At 43.9% G+C, this 21,222-nt stretch overlaps 2 protein-coding genes across 5 annotated transcripts in view; both read right to left on the reverse strand.

The window, feature by feature from the left end:
* Nucleotides 1–420: 420 nt before the first annotated feature.
* si:ch73-167i17.6 (regulator of G-protein signaling 9-binding protein) lies at nucleotides 421–1,239 on the reverse strand. Its single transcript, XM_062549151.1, has one exon. It carries the CDS (start codon nucleotides 1,150–1,152, stop codon nucleotides 421–423), a length of 732 nt encoding a protein of 243 aa, XP_062405135.1. The 5' UTR covers nucleotides 1,153–1,239.
* Nucleotides 1,240–13,704: 12,465 nt separating this feature from the next.
* The window catches only part of LOC134095961 (USP6 N-terminal-like protein), a 22,820-nt gene continuing 15,302 nt past the window's right edge, over nucleotides 13,705–21,222 (reverse strand). For all 4 annotated transcript variants that reach the window (XM_062549680.1, XM_062549679.1, XM_062549681.1 and 1 more), the window contains 3 exons: nucleotides 19,110–19,209; nucleotides 18,042–18,194; nucleotides 13,705–17,277 (listed from right to left, as the gene is read on the reverse strand). In XM_062549680.1, coding sequence (XP_062405664.1) covers nucleotides 16,724–17,277; nucleotides 18,042–18,194; nucleotides 19,110–19,209 — 807 coding nt within the window. In that variant the 3' untranslated portion in view covers nucleotides 13,705–16,723. The remainder of the gene's footprint in view (nucleotides 17,278–18,041; nucleotides 18,195–19,109; nucleotides 19,210–21,222) is intronic.

Below are 21,222 nucleotides of genomic sequence, written 5' to 3' on the forward strand. Positions count from 1 at the left end.
TATTCTATCTGTTGGGCGGTTTATTTAACTGGACGTTAATGCATACTCGCTTTTCTCTAATCCATTCGGATTATATCTGATATTGACGTTGTCCAAACCATTAACACGCCTGTGTTACCCATCTTTGATTTCTATGAGCCTCTTCTCTTACACCAAGAGATTGCTGAGCACCATTAACATCACGGTTTCATCTATTCTCATATCAGCACAAATCCACTCATAGCTCTACATTTAACTATAACAATGGGCCACCACAGTCGAGTTGGCAGATGCGTCTCTCGTTTCCCTGTTGTGCATTATTTCTGAAATGCGTGTACCTTTTCTTAACATTGTAACAGTATCTTTGGGGCATCTCAGTACACTGTCCAGCGTTCACTCAAACGATTAACACTTTGAATGCAACTAAATAATTCGTGTCGTTCACGAAAGGTTTATCACTAGGTATCCTAAAATACCAGCGATGAGTAAAATTGCGACAAAAACGATCCCGGCAAAAATTCTCATGATATCGGTCTCGCCGTCCAATCCTTCTTTAGGCTCTTCCTCGCAGATAGATATAACGCCAACTGAGGAATTCCCCGTACTAAGAGTGGATTTCAGCTCTGCGCCCGCTTCCTGCTTCGCCTCCACTGCCCACGGCGCTACCTGAACCTTCATCTCCATCTCCTCTCGCATCTGCCCGACCTGCACGATTTCGGTTTCCAGGTCCTTCAGATCCGCCGTGTCGATGTTCGCGTCGCCGTCGTACTTCATGTTCTGCACGCTCATGGCCCGGGCGGCCACAGTGGTGGTGGCTCCCGTCATTCCGGTTTGGATGAGGTGCCGAGTGGGTACCTTCAGCGGGAAATCCTGGCCGATTTCAAGAGACCTTTTCATGTCTACCTCCAAGAGCTCCATACTGCTGGAGAAAAGCACCCATAGCCGCTCGTATTCGGCTCGGTCGTCCTTGCTGATGCTCTTATCCTTGAGAAGAGTGGTCAGTTTAGTCCTGTTGGCCACAGCCAACTCCTGTGCCTTTTTGCGGGTCTTCTTCAATTCTTCACGTAGATTCTGGGAGTCTGAAGTGCTACCTAGAGCTATGACTAGATGCCTATAACAAGCAGTCACTTTGTTCAGCGCATCCAGCATGGTTTTGCACTCCTCTTTCCCCATTTTCAGACGTAATCAGCTCCCGTTTAAGTTCCAAATGGCAACAAGGGGAGGTCAAAGTTGTGTAAAAAAGAAACCCTTGCTTGGCAATGAAAATTGATCCTCTGGTGTCAGTAAGAAGATGCACTAACAAGGGTCTAGTTTAGTTTCCAAGGGAGCAGTACTGCCACACAAATCCACTCAGCGCTCTCGTCACAGTAAATTCCTTTCCATCCATGTCCGTTGTTTGTGGCGGAGAGCAGTCGGGCTTAGGAATAAACGGATATGTAAACGGCTTTATTTTTGCTTTCGGAGATTAGTTAGCGTCAGCACAGCCGTGTAGCGAGCAAATAGCAACTCATCATTCAAGCACTCGTTGCTCTCTTCCTCACGGGGAAATCCGTTAGACTAGCCTAGTCAATAGTTTTTTCGAGTCTCTAACAGGTGTTACGCACCCTTTTTCTCTCCACCTCCAATGGACTGCAGCCTTTGCAAGCAGACAACAACAGTGAATAAAATATGGATTAAACACTGGAATTGTAGTGCCAGTCCGGTGCTGTCATATAAACGCTCTGTACAACACAGATGGATTCAGACGAGAAAGTGTGAGTCGTTTCGGAGATATTTTCAGCACTGGCGCTGTCCACCGTCGCTCTCGCCGTCGAAGATTAAATACCACCAACGGCTTTGTATGGTAACATGCACGCGCAGCCACGGGGTAAAAGCCCCTGGCTGCGCACGTTTGCTTCCGATGACAGCGGGAGGACCGAGTAAAACACCTCTGCGATTGGTTAGTTTGGTAACACTAACAGAGAATGTCTAATTCAATTGGTTCGGCTGATTTCACTCACGGACGTAAACTAGTTGAACGTGGTGACGCGTCATGCATTGATCAAGAGGCAATAGTTAGCACTACACCTCGGCTCTTCCATGTTTGTGAGGCGAACTGGTGGAAAATGTAGCAGCTATCTAATAGAATTTGAAAGTGAAAGTGGCTGAGACCTAAGCGTTACACGGACCGCGTATGGGCTTGGGATTGTGAAATGAGAATGATCAAATTGAGTTATTGGTCTATAGGCTGGCATATTCGCTAATTTCCTAGAATTATCACTCAGATGGAGATAATGTGTGCGTCTCAACAAATGGAGCATATGTGTGATTATGATGTTATTTGTTGTGTGTGGTTTTCTTTTTTAAACTTTTGTGGGCTGATGAAAATACTCTGGCGCAAGATAACGAAAGCTTCATAGATTTACAAAAAAAATATGTAGTACACAATCAGACATTAGTGTCACTCAATGTCTTAACAATGTGGACTGTGAGTGTCTGAAGTATCTGAAGATGCTGCAGACAATCTCACTGACTTCTTTGGTAGTGAATCTTTTTACTCTAGCGTGCAACCACCAGTTATTTAGATTCTGCTGTTTTTCTCTGCCGTCACCTAGTCAGGTGCCAGGTCTCCTTGTTCACCTGAGGCCAGCTCTATCAGCTGACAGCGATTGCCCAGGTCTCCTTAGGCTGATAGAGTCACCCTGGTTCTCCCAGTCCAGGTATCAGACCACATCCATGTTGTAGCAACCCCAGAAATATTGGGAGTACACTGAAAATGCTCACAAGATATTTTGTATTGTTTGCTAGTTTCGGCATCATGTCAGTTGTGGTTATTGAAATACCAAGTAGCCTAAATACTTCACTGAATACACACATTTTAACAGACATTCAGACAAGCACACAGAAGGGTTAGAAAGGTTTTTCTGGAGCCCATTGCACATAGTCTGTTCCTTTGTGGACTTCAGTTTAGTGGCTTAAAGGTTTCATTACACCCTCACCAGAAGAATACTCCCCTATATCTACAGGGCTTAATATATCCCCAGACAGACCAATCTTCAGAATCTAACTTTTTTGGACAGCCGTAGGCTTCCTATCTCAGAATAGAGAATCAGAGGTCTATGATATGCATGGGTGAAGAAAGAGGGCCTAATTGAATCATCATTTATTCACACTGTACACTCAGCTGTGTAATATTAGCACCCTTCCTCGCAAAAGGGTGAGCCAAAAAGAGGCCGCATGAAATTCATCTCTCCGATGCCATGCTATTTTTATACATTCATTTCCCCTCACATTCACTGGAATCCAACTTCATCATGTAATCACCACATAAATCAATTTTCCTGTTTTAGAGGGATTTTTTGGAGAATGGAGTGGTTTGAGACTGCAAAAGTCTGGCAAATTTGACTCAGCAGAAATGCTTGTAATAGAAAGGTTTCAGACAGACAAACATGTGAAGGCCAAGAACACCAATCAAAATTAGTTTAGTTTATTATGTTCATTTTCTACAGGGACCATAAACAAAATGCATGAATCACATAGAGGGAAAATATGTTTTTTTTTTACCAGATTTAGCTTCTAGCTCATTTCCATCTGCTGTCTCAGGGCAGGTGAAGAACAGAAAGATGCGATTGAAATTTGACACACACACACACACACACACACACATGCGACACACATGCGACACACATGGATAAATTCCAGATAGCATAAATATCAAAATGTACATATGCAGAATTATACAAAACTTCTTTAATCTTGACTCTCAGTCTTCAAAATATTTTTTTACACGTCACAAGAGACCATTTTGAATGCATATTTTCACAGAATATTCCATGCCTTGTTTGCTTTATAGAAGAACGCTGCCCTACAGTCTCCCCTTGTAGTGGACTTGGTAGCCCTGCTCAGAGTACTGAATAATAGCTAGGATAGGGCCCATGTCTTGTCTGAAGCTATGAAGCTGTTATTGTAGGCTACTGTATTTTTACAGTATTCTCATCAATGGGGCTCACTTCACACTGAGCAAGACCCTCAGTTAGTCTCTCTCATTACTCTGACAAGCTTCCTTTCAGTTGTTTTTCGTGCTTTTGTTTGGCAGCTGCATTTATATATGTACAAGGATCTCGGTGTGACATTTTCACTAATCCTGCAGTCTATGGTAATTATTTCGGTCTCTTCCCTGCTGACAGACAGCCAGGAGGACGAACTCTGCTTGACCTTTAGCCGTGACAAGCTCATCAGCCAAGTCATCACCAGCAGGGGGTCAAATCAGGCATAAGGAGCCTGACACACTGGCTCAGAAATGACATTCAAAACTGATCTCTGGATTTACTGTAAAATGTTTTTTTTTTTTGTTTCTAGTCTTTTGCCAAAACAACGAAATATAACTGAGTAAACCTATAAAACCAGTGACAATATTCTGATATTACTCGGGTCGATCAGTGAGCGGATGGCAAAGGCATGAAGTAAAGTGGAACCCCTCAAGAGGAGTGAGACACCAAAGCCTCAGGCACTGGGCTGACAACTCTCACTCGCAACTGCCTCAGCAACCACAAGTCTGAGGTATGTTTCCCAATGAATCAATGGTGTTTTTTGCCCTCAACGGCACCTTCCAGGCAGCACAGCCTAAAAGGCACTACCTTTACCCTATTCCTAACCTTAACCCCCTCAACCCTCATCCTACCCCTAAACTGAGGGGAGTAGTGCCTTGAAGGCAGCGCTGCCTGGAAGGCACCATTGAGGGCATATAATACCAAAGACCTTTCCCTCCTGTCCTCTCCAGTGGCAGTGATGGAGACGAGAGGAAGGGACAGCCACAGGATGGAGTGGGATTCCTGGAGGCGGCGTTTATAGCAGAGGCTGGTATTTACACACGCTGGCTTCAGATGGCGCCCCCGCCGCACACCGCTCTCCTGAGAGACCCTCATTTTCGATGCGGCCGTGGCGGGGGTCTGCCTCGGTTTGTTGACATAATTGCCTCACTTCCTCGTCTTCAAGCCATGCCGGCGCAACGCCCCGCTGAGTCGCAGGGAAGCCGCGGTTCCGACCGTCTCCGGGGGGGGTGACCCACAGGGGGCCCACATCCGATCTGCCCCCGGCTTGCGAAAGGGCATCTGGGGCCATGTTCCTGAGAAAAGACATCATGATTTTTTCAGAGAGGACATCTGCTAAAGAAGCCATGGTGTATGCCAAGTTTAAAAACACAGTTGTCCACAGATGGTTTTATGTTCTGAAACCATATGATCGATCAATATAGTTAACAGTGAGACAGCAGGCATGGAAGTAAGTTACAGTACACCAGTTAGCCTAAAGCCAGTCTATAGCTAACATAGCTACTGTACCTCAGTTGAATATGCTAGGCTAACAGTGTCAGGCAGGCTAATTGTACGCACAGAGAAGGTATCCTCTTATCTAACTGGGGCAGACGGCAAATAAGATCATTTGGAATTGCAAAGGGAGGAAAGACACCAGACATCGGATTCAGAGTAGTCTCACCCTGCCATATGTCGTACTTTACCCCCACCCCCCCACCTCATGAGGCGATTACATGTCATTTTTATTACCTATTACTAAAAAACTGTTGTTTACAGAAACATTAGCAGTAGCATTAGCAGTCTAGATGGGAAGAAACTCTGGAAGTCTGCCATTTGATTATGCATTCATTTTATGGAATGCAGACCTATACATCCTCCCCTCTTTGTCTCTCACCACCTGAATGGGAGTGTTCCATGGTCCTGCTTCATCATTCTCTGCCTGTGGGGAATGATTCTACATCTACATGATGCCCGTGCATGGCATTTCAGGACCATGGCCAGAGACCTCGTCATCTGAACTTAGCCTGTCCTTCCATTGACCCTGATCCCCATGAACCCTTCTCACATTGTTGCTGATTTGAGGATGAGGATGAAGGATCACTGGAGCGCAGACAGTCTGATGACGGCAGAAGTGCATCTGGAGGGTGATTCATCAGATCACTCCGGCGCCCTCCACTGCAATCAGTAACTCTCACGGCATGTTGTGTTTCCTTTGTTGTCAATCAGTCTTGGCCTGGGAGAAGTACTCAGTGCGTTGCATGAGATGGCGGCGAGAATGGCGTGTCGCTGATTGTGTAAAACCCCTCGCCACTTAATGGCCTGCCTCCACTGACTTCACTCACTCACTAATGCAGAGCTGAGTGATTATAGAGGGAGTATCTGTCTGTGAATTACCCCCCCCCCCACACACACACACACGTATATCTCTATTCCACACACACACACACACACACACACACACACACACACTCACATCCTGTCCTCCTTCTCTAAACCCACTGCAGTCTTCTCAGTTCTACGTTGTCTACCACACCAGCCGTTAATGCCCGAGGTAATCTTGGTAGGTTGAGTCCTTCTCATTCCTGATTTTTGGAATGCTTGAGTTACAGTAGTCCTCGTAGGTTGAGTCCTTCTTTTGACTTTGGGAATGCTGAAGGGGTTTTGAAAGGGAGATGACCTCAGAGATGACCTCAGAGTCAGAGTGTGGTGTGAGACTGTGGTCAGACAAAGATGCACGTCAAGTGTTGTTGGATGTGAAGTGATGAGCGTCCATTTGGGAGTGAGGTGCTCTTAACCGACTACAGGGCCATTCTGGTGGGGCGTGCTGGACGTGAACGGTGATGTGTGGTCCAGAGCTGGGATAGTGGTGTAGAGCGAGAGGGCATGTGGGTGAGGGCGCAGCTCAAGATGAGGGGCCTGCTGGCCTTGCCCCTGGGATTATGTGCACCCTCTCTAATCCAGATTAGGAGGTTACTGAAGGCTCTGGGATTAGCACTATAATGCCCACTAATGCACTTTTAACCAGGGAAGCTTTCTCTCACTGGCATCCTTCTTCCTTTTGGTTTTTTTTCTCACCCCTCACTTTCATTTTCTGCTGCTCCATTTCGTTCTATTTTTGGGTCTATTTTTGATTAAATGCAAATATGGCACTCAAAAGGAAAACATACAGTGTAAGTGATTGTATTCATGCAAACTAACAGACTAACCTTTGTAGCTATATGATATTCATACATCCATGTATGCATGCATGATTACACTCATGATACGTCCATGCATACAATATCCCACATTTATGAAGACTTATGTAACACATCAGCTGTGCAAATTAATTTGTTCTGTGGCTGGAGAAGTGCTTTGTAGTACTTCATTTACTGTTGCTTCCCAAGGAGATTGCTTACAGACTGAGCCAGATGTTTTTTAAGAAATCAGGATATTTCCCTTACCTCCACTTATCATGCAAGTACAAAACACTACAGTCACAGGACAGAACTACTGCCCGTGATCAGCTGTAATTGTTTTGAATAAAGGAACATACCAGATTTCTCCTTGTAAATATCAGCACATTCAGTAACGTTTGCATGAGTTACTGTAGGCCTTAGAACCTTTTCATGGTATACATAACTACTATAAGTAAAGCCAGCCTGTTCTGCCAGCGATTGGATTTCGCCCTGCAGCTCAGGCTGGAAAGCCGCACATTTGTCCCTCCTACATCCGTTCCACTTTTACTGGAACCAGTAACAGACTGGCTTATCCACCGGCACACCCAGATCGTTGGTCTAATTGCTTGAAGGACTATCCAAGTGTACAGAGTCATTTGAACTATGCCCACTGATCACGCCCCTTGTGCAGTAGAAATACAGCGCAGACTCCCCAGACTAATGTTCAATCTCAAAAGATTGAGCTTGATCAGGTGATAGCCAGGCTAGACCTTTCCCTTACCTCCACATATCATGTAAGTACAAAACTCTACAGTCACTGCCAAATCTATATGCAGTTGTATAAATAGCTTTGAATAATGTATGTAATGCTAAATTACTGAAATGATTAAGTAATAAAGGCAAGTTTTTTGTACAGTATTCAGTGGAGCTACAGCAGACCACTGCTGCCATTAACCAGCTGTAATTGTTTTGAATAAAGGAATGAATTCATCTTTAATATCAGCACATTCAGTAAAGTTTGCATAAGAGTCATGTCATACTGTACATTACTACAGCACACCCTTTGCTTGCCTCTAAGAAATAAGACAGAAATTGACATGACTGCTTGACTCTTCTGAAGTCTGGTCTGAATTAAATGAGATTACACTTAGCCCACACTCCCTACCAAAGTCTTCCACTCCCTGCCTTTTCCATACAAACTGGGACGAGTCGGGAGAAGACAAACGCTGTTTGGCAGCGGCCCGTATTTACATCTGGCCTCTCCCCTTCTTTAGCCGCACTGAGATCTTGCAGAGTGCATAGAGAATACCACAGAGGGAGGGGAGAGAGGGCAGAAAGAGAGAGGGATAGAGAGAGGAGGGGAAGAAAGAGAAGGGGAGAGATGGAGCGAGAGAGAGCAAGAGAGAGAGAGTAAAAAGTGTGTCTGTTTTATTGAATTATTGATAGCCTCCCCACTCCAGAGACACACTCACTATGTGGTCTGGCACACAACTCGGCACGCAGAAGAGAGCAGCTCAGGGCTGACAGATGAGTCACAGCGCTACTATACAGTACGCCAGTGGACCCCACTACTGCTCTCTGCACTCACAGCTCTACTATACAGTACGCCAGTGGACCCCACTATGCTCTCTGCACTCACAGCGCTACTATACAGTACGCCAGTGGACCCCACTATTGCTCTCTGCACTCACAGCTCTACTATAGAGTACGCCAGTGGACCCCACTACTGCTCTCTGCACTCACAGCTCTACTATAGAGTACGCCAGTGGACCCCACTATTGCTCTCTGCACTCACAGCTCTACTATAGAGTACGCCAGTGGACCCCACTATTGCTCTCTGCACTCACAGCTCTACTATAGAGTACGCCAGTGGACCCCACTACTGCTCTCTGCACTCACAGCTCTACTATAGAGTACGCCAGTGGACCCCACTACACAGCGCTACTATACAGTACGCCAGTGGACCCCACTACTGCTCTCTGCACTCACAGCTCTACTATACAGTACGCCAGTGGACCCCACTACTGCTCTCTGCACTCACAGCGCTACTATACAGTACGCCAGTGGACCCCACTACTGCTCTCTGCACTCACAGCGTTACAGTACGCCAGTGGACCCCACTACTGCTCTCTGCCATAGTCTCTCTCGCTTACTCTCACTCTATTACTCTCTCTCTCTTTATATCTCTTCTATTCTTCATGTGCTGGATTATTCTATCCAAGCCTGTGTTGCTAACTAGCTACGACGTGCTATCCCTCTTTGACACACACACACACACACACACACACACACACACACAAACACAAATGCACACACAAACAAACAAACAAACAAATTAAAACAAGCAAAAGATTCTCCCTTCATTTCTACCGACACTTCTCTTTGCTCTTTCTCTTCACTCTCTTTTGCACAGTCTTCTTTCTACCTCACACACTTTCACACCCTTCATCTGTACATCCTGCTGTTCCTCCCTCTCCCCTCTCATGCTCTCTCTCTCTCTCCACCCTGTTCTGTTCACCCCACACCACAGAACTCCCTCAGCCGCACCAGGTTGGGCAGGCAAGGGCCATAAAAAGACTCCTCGCATCCATTTTTAAAGATAAGCTTCTTTTTGTGAGCTACAAGCTTTCCCTTCTAAATGTGGATTATCCCAGGGAAGACATCTGCCAAGATCAGATTGCAGCCTAATCTAATCACGCAGGCACCCCACGTCCTGCAGACAAGAGTGCAACAGTAGCACCACTCTGGCGGTAGCCCCACACCAAACACTACTCTTAGGGCAGATCGGATGGAAAGAAATCCCTTAAGATTGGCACTCTTGTCCCACACTCCTCACCCCGCCTGACCCACATCAAGCCTACCCGTGCTAAGGTGTCTCCAGGGGAATCCTCACGAGCAGGCGCATCCTATGGAAACTCGCTCAGAGATAGGCTACACCTACTTCTACTTAGACAATTGTCAAACAAGTGGCAACATGGACAAACAAGTACACCACAACACAAATAGCATCCTAGACAAGCAGGCTTAGTGCAGGGGTATAGTAGGACACCTTGGACAGCATGTGCTTCAAACCAGAGAGACTTTTCTTAGTATTGCATTCTGTTGCTCCTCTTATCCAGATTAATTTCAATAGCGGGTAAGCAAGTTAAAATATAAACACACAAAAAAAAATATTTTCAAAATAATTCACACTTGATGCCTTTTCACAGTTATCAGTGTCTTTGACCCATGGAGACAGAACCAGTCACTGTCTTTGACAACCTGCTATAACAAATCTACTCTCCATTATTTCCAGTCACTAGTCTTGTGAGTCCAGATTTTGACATTTCCTATTGCACGTATATGATAACATCCACCCAGCTCCACAAATTGAGGCTATCTCTAATCAAGGGTCTTCCACTGGCCCCAGTCATCGTGTGCCTCTATCTCAGCTGTGAGCAGAGCTAATGGACTGAGCTTTCACAAGGCAACAAATAAATAAATAACTAAATAAATAAAACCACTTGAGAGCTTTTCATCATCTGTGGCACCAACCGCACCCTGTGGTTCAAGATTCTCTCCTCAGAGTGGAGCTGTGCTCAGAGACGCCTCGTAATAGCTTGAGTCCCGGCCGGAGGTAAAAGCACTCCTGCTTTGTGATGGCTCATTCAGATTTCATACTGCAGACCTGCAATATCAGGACAACAAAAAACAGCGACAACAACAGGGTAGTCTTTTTACCCTTCTGCCGATGCATTGACATAGATAGAATGTCCATGCATGGGATAGCTACAGAACTCACCTAATGGAATAAAGATTCATTATTACTGTATCGTGTGCTGAAACATAAAACCATCCACTATAGGTAACCTGTTTATGTCTAAGTTGGATATTTTTTTTTAACTCTTGCAATGTCAGAATAAAAAAAAAAACACACAGATAACTTGGTGCTGTATGGAGCTGCATTGTGGTGATATTCTTTCCAGCACCAAAATGGGCTTCCTTGTATTTGCCCTCACATGCAGCTGAGCAGCCTCAGAGTGAGTGGTCAATAACATGGAGCCGGAGATCACAATCATGAGGTGGATATCGATTTTCTGTCAGCGATCCTTGGAAACATCTGCCATCTATTGACAGAACGATGATGTTATGATATGATGACATTAAAAATATACTCACTGAGTTAGAAAGGCTTTACAGATACAATAAATGTACAATGGGGAAAAGGCTTTGTTCATATACTGTACAGTACATATGCACACACACACTCATTCTGTTTACTCACGGAGATCATTTCATGGAGGCAAGGTCACAATGCAAGCACAAATCTTTGACTTGCATTGACATCAATAACTGACCTAAAGCTATTTCAGTGAAAAGATATTGAAATATTTTCAATGTGATTGTGTCTGAACAGAAAAACAAAGGACAGTGACTACTTTCCTGAGGGAGTATTTGGTTCTATCTCTGCTGAGTATTTCCTTTCAACTACTGCTAAATGATACTCCCATCTGCACCAGCCATGAAACACACACACACACACACACACACACACACTTCAGAAAATGCCTGAGGACTTCTCTGCCCTGTGCCCATATTAATTTTCAATCAATTCACAGATGCTGCCACAACCCAAACACGCGATCCATTACTAGCTGCCAGGGCAGGAACTGTGTACTACTGTGTGACAACAGGAGGAGGGAGGCAAACGCAAACCTTGTAATGAACAGATTTTAAAGTGCAATATTTATGCACCTAAGCAAGTCTGACAGAACAAATTAAGTAAAGGTGTATCCAGGATCCAGTATCCTTGTCTTCTGAGTATGAACAAGTAAGCTCGAATAGGGTTTCAGTGAAACATGCAACAGAATAATCACCCCAAAAATCTTTAGGACATGGTGTCCAATGTTTGAGAGCATCCTAGAAGTGTGGCATATTTTGTGCAGCAGCAAACATTAAAAACGCTCTCTAATGTACTGAATATACAGTATACCTACTCAACGGCTCCAACAGCACTTAGTTGCAAGATATCCTAGGGCCATCTGCTGGTTACAACATGCCCTTACAGTAATGTAACGTGCACTCTACATACAGGCATCCTTTATTCAAGTAGGCTACACAACCAAAGGGTAATTGATTACAATCCTTATTGATTTGAAACAGATATCCAAGAGTTGTAATGGACTTGTCCTTCTTTTGAGTTGCAGCAAAAATGTTTATCAATGTTTGTGATCAATTATTATTTTTCCATGTGGAAAGCTCTGATGAATTTACTATGGTGGCCCTAAAATTGCAAACACAAAGCAAATCATAATAACACATAGACAACAAATAGACAACAACTAGACAACAACATGTGCAAATTAAGAAAACATGCATACATTTCAAAGCAACGGCAAGTTTCAGCACTATAAGCAATAGCAAAGGCTATCAGTTTAAGGGGTCCTACTATGGGAACGAACCTCTACCATATCCACAACACACCTCAAAAGCCAATACCCTTTTTTCTTCATATCGAACTTTAAATCACGCTGTATAGCCTCCTAACCTGGCCACGCCCACAGTAGATCTCTTCTCAGGGAGATACTACTGTAATCTGGAACACGGTGGTTCACTAGCATTTCCCCAGGTCGGCCTGTCCAATCAGCAATGCATGACGCCATAGATTCGAATCCGAAAGGTCCTATGGTGAACGGGTGGGAGCAACACCTGCAAATATCAAAAAATTAAGTTGGAAAAATGCAGAAATATATAGGTAGGCCCACATCATTTTTTTGTCGCTTGTCGTTGTAAGTTTAGTCAAAGTAGGAAATGAAGTTAGGAATTGCTGATCAATGTGATTGGTTAGGCTGGACCAATGATTTTAAAGTTTATGTCTACACCTGTCACCAAATAATATTACCCTCTGTTTATTGTTTAAGGCGAAATAGCCTATAAAAGAACAAGCTTTTCATCTCCTTTACTCATTTTCTTCACTCTTCCCATTTGTGTAGCATTTTGATTTTGCATGTGTTTGAATATTTATGTTTTTGACTGCATCATTTTTGTGTTTGCAGTGCAGTTTTTCATTTGGTGGTGTGTTTTGTTTATTTGTAGCTTTTCATTAAGTATTTTGAAATTCGTGTACATGTTATATTTATTTGCATGTGTGTTTTTGCAATTTACAGAGTGTTTGGCTCTTCAGAGCCACCATACTATAAGCCTAGCAGTTTGGTGTACAATGCACCAGCAGGTGGCATTGTTGATTCAGGGATTTTGTGACAACCCACATCTTACTGTAAAAGGCAGGATTAACTGTACTGACAAATAAAAGTACTGGTATTAAATTCAAGAGACTCGGATGGCAATAGGACCTAATCTCAACCACCCTGAACGAAAACAGTAGTATGTAAAATTCAAATTCTGTCTAAAGTGGGTCTTTCACGTGTACTTTGTTTTTCCCCTTTCAGTCTGTCTGTACATTTGCTGAATGTTCCCCAGTAGAGTATGGTTGGTGAAGGGGGTGTACTCTGTCCATGCCAATTTAACCATTTGTTTTTAATATATGTTTATTGCCTAGTGCAATTTGCAGAGCACCTCAGATCAAATAGAGCTGACTCTGAACTCAAATCCCAATTTTGTTTGTTCGAGTACAAAGTACTTACATTGAACGGGTTAATTAAACTAGGAAATGTTTATGGGACATGGTATTAAATTACTGTGAATAATAAGTGTGTATGTATCCTATACCTTAAGGAAAAAAAATGTAGGTTTTCTTGCATTGACACAAGTTTCGAGCTTAAAAAGCAATAAGCAAACAACATTAAAGTATTTATTGCACCACAATGAAATCATTCAACCAATGTTTGAAGCCTCTACTTGATCTACCATGGTTAAACATTGTTGTAGAAAGTCACATGGATTTACAGAGCACACCTCAAAAATAAAAACGAAGCTGGAGGTCTCCTTCCTAAAGTCCTTGGGAAAGGGCAGTATAGCATTACTCTAAAAACATTCCTCATGTTTGTGTAGAAAACCAATAAAAGTGCTTAACTTTCAGATAAAAAATAGTGGAATAAGTATCATACATGATACTTTCCAGTAGACAGGGAAATATTGGCATGACCTGTGCACCAATTGGGTTTCCATAAGTCCAACTTAGACACAATCAAAAAATTATCACCTGTCATTTATTTCGGGCATCAAAATGTATACTGAACTATAAATGCTTAAGGGGAGATTCAGGGTACCTTTCGTCCTTCAGGTAGCATTGTCCATGCTTGCAATACACCAAGTCCGCCTACCAAGTTATATGCTGCGTACTCATGCCATACCCTCTCTGTCCAGCAGGGGATGTGATACAATGTAAGGGAAGCTGACAACACACCTGCACTTTACTGTAAACACTGAGGTCGTCATATTGACCAAAATAATTCGAAACCATCCCACAGAGAACCGTCAGAAACAGGAGAGCTTTAATAGCATAAGATAAAAAGTCTTGTAGTCCTGGTAGAACTCCTTCATTCGTGTGGATGTCTTGTCTTGTTTTACTGGAGAAGACATTACAAGTGTTGAGACAACCATAGAGAACCTGGTTTAAAATGAACGTGTCTTCATTTCACCAGTTCAACAGTGCCGTCCATCCCTACTCAATACCTTTGCGGGGTGAGGCTCAATGTACTATTAGCAAAACAAAAATCTGTGTAGTGTGAGTAGAATTTCAGCAGTGTGCCCCCTGATCTATACTCCAATCATTAATAGCCGCAGTTATGGTTGACCTTTTGACTGCTTAAACCAGATGTAATACTAGAGTGCAGTACTAGAGTGCAATTACACTGAGGCATTTCTGATGTAACAGGGCCGGCTTTAAATCTTACACAGCCCACTAAGGGGCTCCATAGAAGATCTTCAGCATTTCCTAGAAGGGGAAGCTATTAAACACAGTGCTTTGAAAGATTAAAAGTGCTGTAATGAACTAAGAAAAAGTCATTTTGTGAGCTGATGGCTCCTCCAGCCAAACAAAACATTTAGGCGTTTCACAAAACGCCTTTTCTACCGAGTGATAACGAAAAAACACATTTGCCTGCTTGAACTGCTCTAGATTCTGAACATCTATGTCTCTCACATGGCTGATCTGACCCACTTTGGCAGCCCCAGGTTTAGAACATAGACTCCTGTTCCTATTATGGCACGCGTACTGCGGCTGAGACGTCAGAGTGAGATGGTTTCTTACTCCCCAGTCCTAGTGTGTGGAGTCTACTGGGAGAGTAGCAGGCAGAACTGAACACAGCTGAGTTGAGATGACTTGGAGGCTATCAGCGTTCCCTTGCACTGTCCCATCACTACAAGAGGCCAAGTCTGGTTCCTAGTAAAAATTACTATTATTATTTCCTTATAAATATATAGCATCCTACATCATATAAAATATCCACAAGACTAAAATAGCTTTTTACAGATACTACAAATGCTGAACAAATCTACAACTAGGTTACTTCATTTATAAAACATCCTGGCAGAAGAAAAACAAACAAAAACGTATCGAACAGAATGTTAAGGAGAATGTAACATGGGTGTGAAATATTCCACACACACAGAGAAATGGAGATTAGATGAATACACATCTGCTAAACAATGTTCAATAGAAAAGCTGACAAGAGCAGGAGGGGAAAGAGGTATGAATCAAAAACTATGTTTGAAGTAAGAGCGGAAGTGAGACAGAGAGGGGGAGACAAGGAGAAAGAGTGAAAGAAAGACACAGAAAGAAAGACAGAAGAAAAGAGGAAGAGAACCCTTCCTGTGGTGATACAGGGAGGCAACAGGAAAGGTACATTAGTACAGAGTTTAGACATCATTGACAACAGCATTGTGATATGTGCACTGCTAAGTAGTACCTAAATAGCCCTAAATAAAAAGCTTGTCCAGAAGTTCCTCAGGCAGAAATGCCTGCGAGCACCTGATGTAGAGACAACACCTTAAGCCGCTGCACTCAGCTCACTCAATTGTCTCTGAAGGTAAAAGAAACATGCACGGTAGATTTGTGGGGGTCTTCTCAATGCGTCAAAACTTCACATCCCGTTGTGAAGAACTTGAGACACAGGACAGGGAGCAGAGGTACAGGACGAGGAAGGACCTCTGTCATCTGTCATATAGTAGCCTCATTCGTACGAGTACAATCAGCCACAGATACAACACAGCCCAGTGCACTTTGAGACACCTCTGAAATGCCAGGCCAATAGTTAGAGGTTACAAAGATGTCTGGGTCCAGCCCACATTAACAAGCTCGTCAGTTCCCATATGCTTGTCCAAACCATGTGACCAGATAGCCTGATCAGATTGGTCAAGGTGATTTACCCTACTATGACTTAAATCCTATTTCATATCCCACTTTCTGAGAACACTGGATGATATTAAGACAAATTCAATTGAAGTCTATCAGCTCCGTTGTACAAATGTTGTACAAATACAAATGTTTCTTCACAACAATCTGAGCAGGATTCTAGATATTATTTGCTAAAGGCCAATACAATTTCAAAAGCAACATGGACACATCGTAATAAAACTTGGCATATCAGCATAAATCAAATGAGCACAAAGATGCTAAGAAGCAACAGATCTTCAAGATACGTCTATCACATGTTTGACATATGACTGACCTAAACACTGACCATCATGAGGAACTGATAAAACTTCTAGCTGTTTTTTTAAGTGCACAATTCCTATAAAGCATGAACATGGCTGTCTTCCATTCATATTCACTGTATTGGGTGCATGATTCACATCCTTCGTTCAACTACTACTGTACTGAAATGTCACAAAATGGCCGCCCGTCTGGTGGGGCTAGAAGCTGAGAGATTTAGACTTGGGCAGCTGCTGGGGGCTGGAGGTGTCCCTGAGGGGGAGGTGAGGGGAGGACCGGACCGAGGGGACGCCCTTTCGGACGCGGTGGGGGTCTGTGGCGGGCTGGCCCCCCTCGCGCAGGTTGTCGTACTGTGAGATGTTGGAGGGGCTGCGTATGGGGGAGGGGGGCGGCTGGGGTTTCGGCAGCTCACACGAGCCCTTGCTGTCCGACGGGTCCGTGATGATGTCACTGTCCGGCGGCGCGTACGGAGGAGGGGGCCACTCCCCCTGGGGCGCTTGGCTGTGGACGAGCACAGGGTCCGGGGAGGGCAAGGGCGAGGGGTCGCCGCCATCTTTACCCACAATCCTCTGCTGGGACTTCTCCTCCGTGGGGGAGCTGCCGTGAGGGGTGATAGAGTCCTGCTGGATGGAGTGGTGAGGGCCACCGCCGCCTGGACCTTCCCAGGATGGGCTGCCTTTGGTGGGCATCACTGGAGTTAACAGCAGGGGGAGCTCCAGGCCAAGAGGCTTACGTGGAAGCTCCTCTGGCTTAGCTGGAGGGCAGAGGGGACAGTTAAAGGCAGTGTGTTTAAGAGTGTGTGATTATGGATTACAGTTTATCAGCAAAACATGTCCACGTATGCATAATGTGTTCTGAATGCGAGTGGAATTATTTATGTGGAAGCATATGGAAGATTCCATCATGACCGACGTTCCAATCTGGACGTTTTTTGACGTATATTGTACAGCTGCCACGGTATTAATTATTTGGTTTCAAGTTTTATGGATAAGTATACTAGACCCTTGCTTAACATGGAAAATATGTCAATTAATCTCCAGCTATGTTTTTCTTTGTGCTGTGGTGAAGATTGGAATGTGACTTATGTTACTAAGAGAAGAACATAGCTGAACAAAGCCTCAGTATGCTGTACATAACTATAAGACTGTACAATAGCTGTAGAGGTGGAACATTTGGTGATCTCATCAATTAGCTGCTCTACCTACAGTAGCTGAAGAGTTGTGCTAATTAGAATCAGGTGGTTTAAATGAATGGTTGGCACAGATATATGGTAGGACTTTTACTCACTGAAGCTGGAGTTTTCAACCTCTGCTGTGCCCTCAATTTGTAACGTCAATCACATGATGGACCCCCCTTAAGTGTGTGGCTATGTGCATTAGTGTGTAGGTAAATTAGTCTATTTCCAGTTGTGTGTGCCTTTGCATGACACAACAACTCAATGTGTGTGTGTGTGTGTGTGTGTGTGTGTGTGTGTGTGTGTGCGTTGGTGTGCGTGTGTGTGTGCGCATATAAACCCACCTGGAGGGGGCAGGTCCAGCTTCATTTTGCGCAGCTCTGACATGGACACCTGCAGCTGCTCGATGGCCATGTCGTCGCTCATGAGGAAGGTCGAGGAGATGGTCTCCTGCAGAAACTCCCGCAGGTCCTCCAGAGGCATCTTCAGCAGACGCTCTGCCAACACAACACGCCACAGCTCATCAGGACATACCAAACACACAGACACACAACACGCCACAACTCATCAGAACATACCAAACACACAGACACACAACACGCCACAACTCATCAGAACATACCAAACACACGGACACACAACACGCCACAACTCATCAGAACATACCAAACACACAGACACACAACACGCCACAACTCATCAGAACATACCAAACACACGGACACACAACACGCCACAACTCATCAGAACATACCAAACACACGGACACACAACACGCCACAACTCATCAGAACATACCAAACACACGGACACACAACACGCCACAACTCATCAGAACATACCAAACACACGGACACACAACACGCCACAACTCATCAGAACATACCAAACACACGGACACACAACACGCCACAACTCATCAGAACATACCAAACACATGGACACACAACACGCCACAGCTCATCAGAACATACCAAACACACGGACACACAACACGCCACAACTCATCAGAACATACCAAACACACGGACACACAACACGACACAGCTCATCAGAACATACCAAACACATGGACACACAACACGGCAACTCATCAGAACATACCAAACACATGGACACACAACACGGCAACTCATCAGAACATACCATACACATGGACACACAACACGTCACAACTCATCAGAACATACCAAACACACGGACACACAACACACCACAACTCATCAGAACATACCAAACACACGGACACACCCACAATTAGTAGTACAAATCAGGATGTGTACATAAAACTTCTACAGCTAAGACCCCAGAGCTATGAGACGGCACATATAAGAAGTGAATTTTGGAGGGATAAGCTGTAGCAATGTGTGTGTATGTGTGTGTGTGTGTGTGTGTGTGTGTGTGAGACTTACTTTTGTGCAAGCGTAGGATGGTGTAAGCCATGGCGGTCAGAACTTTCTCCCCCTCCAGAATGAAGATGTCCCACAGACGCAGTGTCAGAGTAAATGGCGTCTGTGTTAACATAGAATATAAGAGTCAATTCAAGTCCAGTCAAGTCACTTCATTTATACTGTATATACAACACCCAAGTGTGTTACAATTGGGACAATTAAGAGTTGACAACACAGAAATACATTTTAGGAGCATGGAGATAATAGGGTGATCACTAGCCAGAAGTACTAACTAAGTACAGAAGTGACTACATCAGCAATATACCAAAATATTAAATACAAATTGTCAACGTTAAATAAAGAAATAGTACATAAAATACTGAATGAAAGATGAAATAAAGATAAAACAACAACTACAACCATGACAGTTTGAGGGAACAGATGGGTTTGAACATTTGATTTATCAGTGGTGGGACAGGATCTGATGTGAAATGGGAGTTACACTCATGGTTAGCACTTGACATCACCCACTTATGCCTGTGCACCTCACAATGTGTGATTATGTTGCATAATTGTATGTGTGCATTATTACTAACTTTAGCAGCATCTAGACAATTAAAAGAATGTCTGCACAAACCACACTGTTCAGACTTTTCTACCCACACATTGACATCTTAATTCAAATCTGCACCTTTTCAACACAGCATATCAAGCACAAAATGATCATAATTTTAAGGGAAAAGGAGAATGTTACAAATGTAGGCCAAATTTCTGTCAAAACAAACATAAAAAGATAGCTGACCTGAATGAACTTATTAGGAACTTAACAGAGGAAATACCCCAGATACGCATCAAACATGGCTACAGTTTGCCCACACAATTTCCACTTCCAACTTGAACATAATTATGTTTACTTATTACTGTAACTGGAAAACAGAACCCAAGTCTTTCGTCAAACAGCTTTTGTCCACTCCAACACATTCCAGTATGATTGAACGGGAGCTACGCAGATGATAGTAATACAAGGAACAAGAAAGAACCCTACAAATACTGTATACCCTTTTTTACTTTATACTGATGGCAGAATATACATTTGCTCCATAAGTCCACTCCAACACTGAAAGTACGCATTTTTCAGAATTAACATGAACCCTTATTAGCCTATTTGGTTCTGCTGTCCATTGAATCACTTCATAATCCCTAGTTTCCCGTGGTACTGCCTTATATAGAAAGTGGCCCTAAAAAAATCTCTGAGACAGGCTGATTGGAGGTTGGCTCAGATTTATGATGTCATCTAAGACTGACTTTGCATTGGTTTACATCTCATGTGCTGCTTCAGAGAACAGAGGCTATAATCATGAACATATTATGTTCTGTACACCCCTTGACCTTTTTAAAAACAATGCAGAACTTCTACATAGGCCTACATGTGTGCATCATAAAATGATTTGATGACATTAAAAGGCCAAATTGAGATCATTTACATATGCTTTGAAGAAAAATGGACGTCTTTCCAGGCTAAGACTTGCCAAGTCTTCCAACAACTCGAAATGCTGACTTGTGGCAGGCCAGAGCGAGAGCTCCGTGACTCGGCAGACTGTTGCAACCATAATGTGTCCCTCAGCCCTGATAGAGAGCCCTCTGCCATCAGGCCTGCCTCTGTAAACACAATGCAGCGTTGTAATAGACCAAGATGAGGTGCCAAGTGCTTATGTGGAGGCTAAGGAGAGCACCAGGCTGTGTGATTGAAATGGCTGAATATACTGTGTGCACACACACACACACACAGCCTCAACACTGGGCCTGCTGTTCTGAGGCCAACGCTTTCAGAAAGGTCACACACAAGAGTGAATGATGGATGAAGATATATATGTCTCCTTCACTGAGGTACAGTTACAGGTATCGGAGGCCCAGCTAATATTGGCCCACTCAAATACATATCTATAACATGTCTATTTAATTATGCTGTCTAGATTTCATGCATAAATACCAATAGCCAAGGTATAGGGTTCTGTGACTGGGCCAACTGATGAAAGGAAGTCTCTGACAGGCCAGAGACGGAGCTCTGCGACTGGGCTCTCTGATGTGTGGTAATGAGATTCCTGACAGCCTAGAGATGGAGCTCCATGACTGG

This window comes from Sardina pilchardus, chromosome 11, assembly GCF_963854185.1.
Source record: "Sardina pilchardus chromosome 11, fSarPil1.1, whole genome shotgun sequence".
Taxonomy (NCBI): domain Eukaryota; kingdom Metazoa; phylum Chordata; class Actinopteri; order Clupeiformes; family Clupeidae; genus Sardina; species Sardina pilchardus.

Bases quoted from the DNA above. Each gene is read 5' to 3' on its own strand.
- si:ch73-167i17.6 (XM_062549151.1), bottom strand. From the start codon at position 1,152: ATGGGGAAAGAGGAGTGCAAAACCATGCTGGATGCGCTGAACAAAGTG.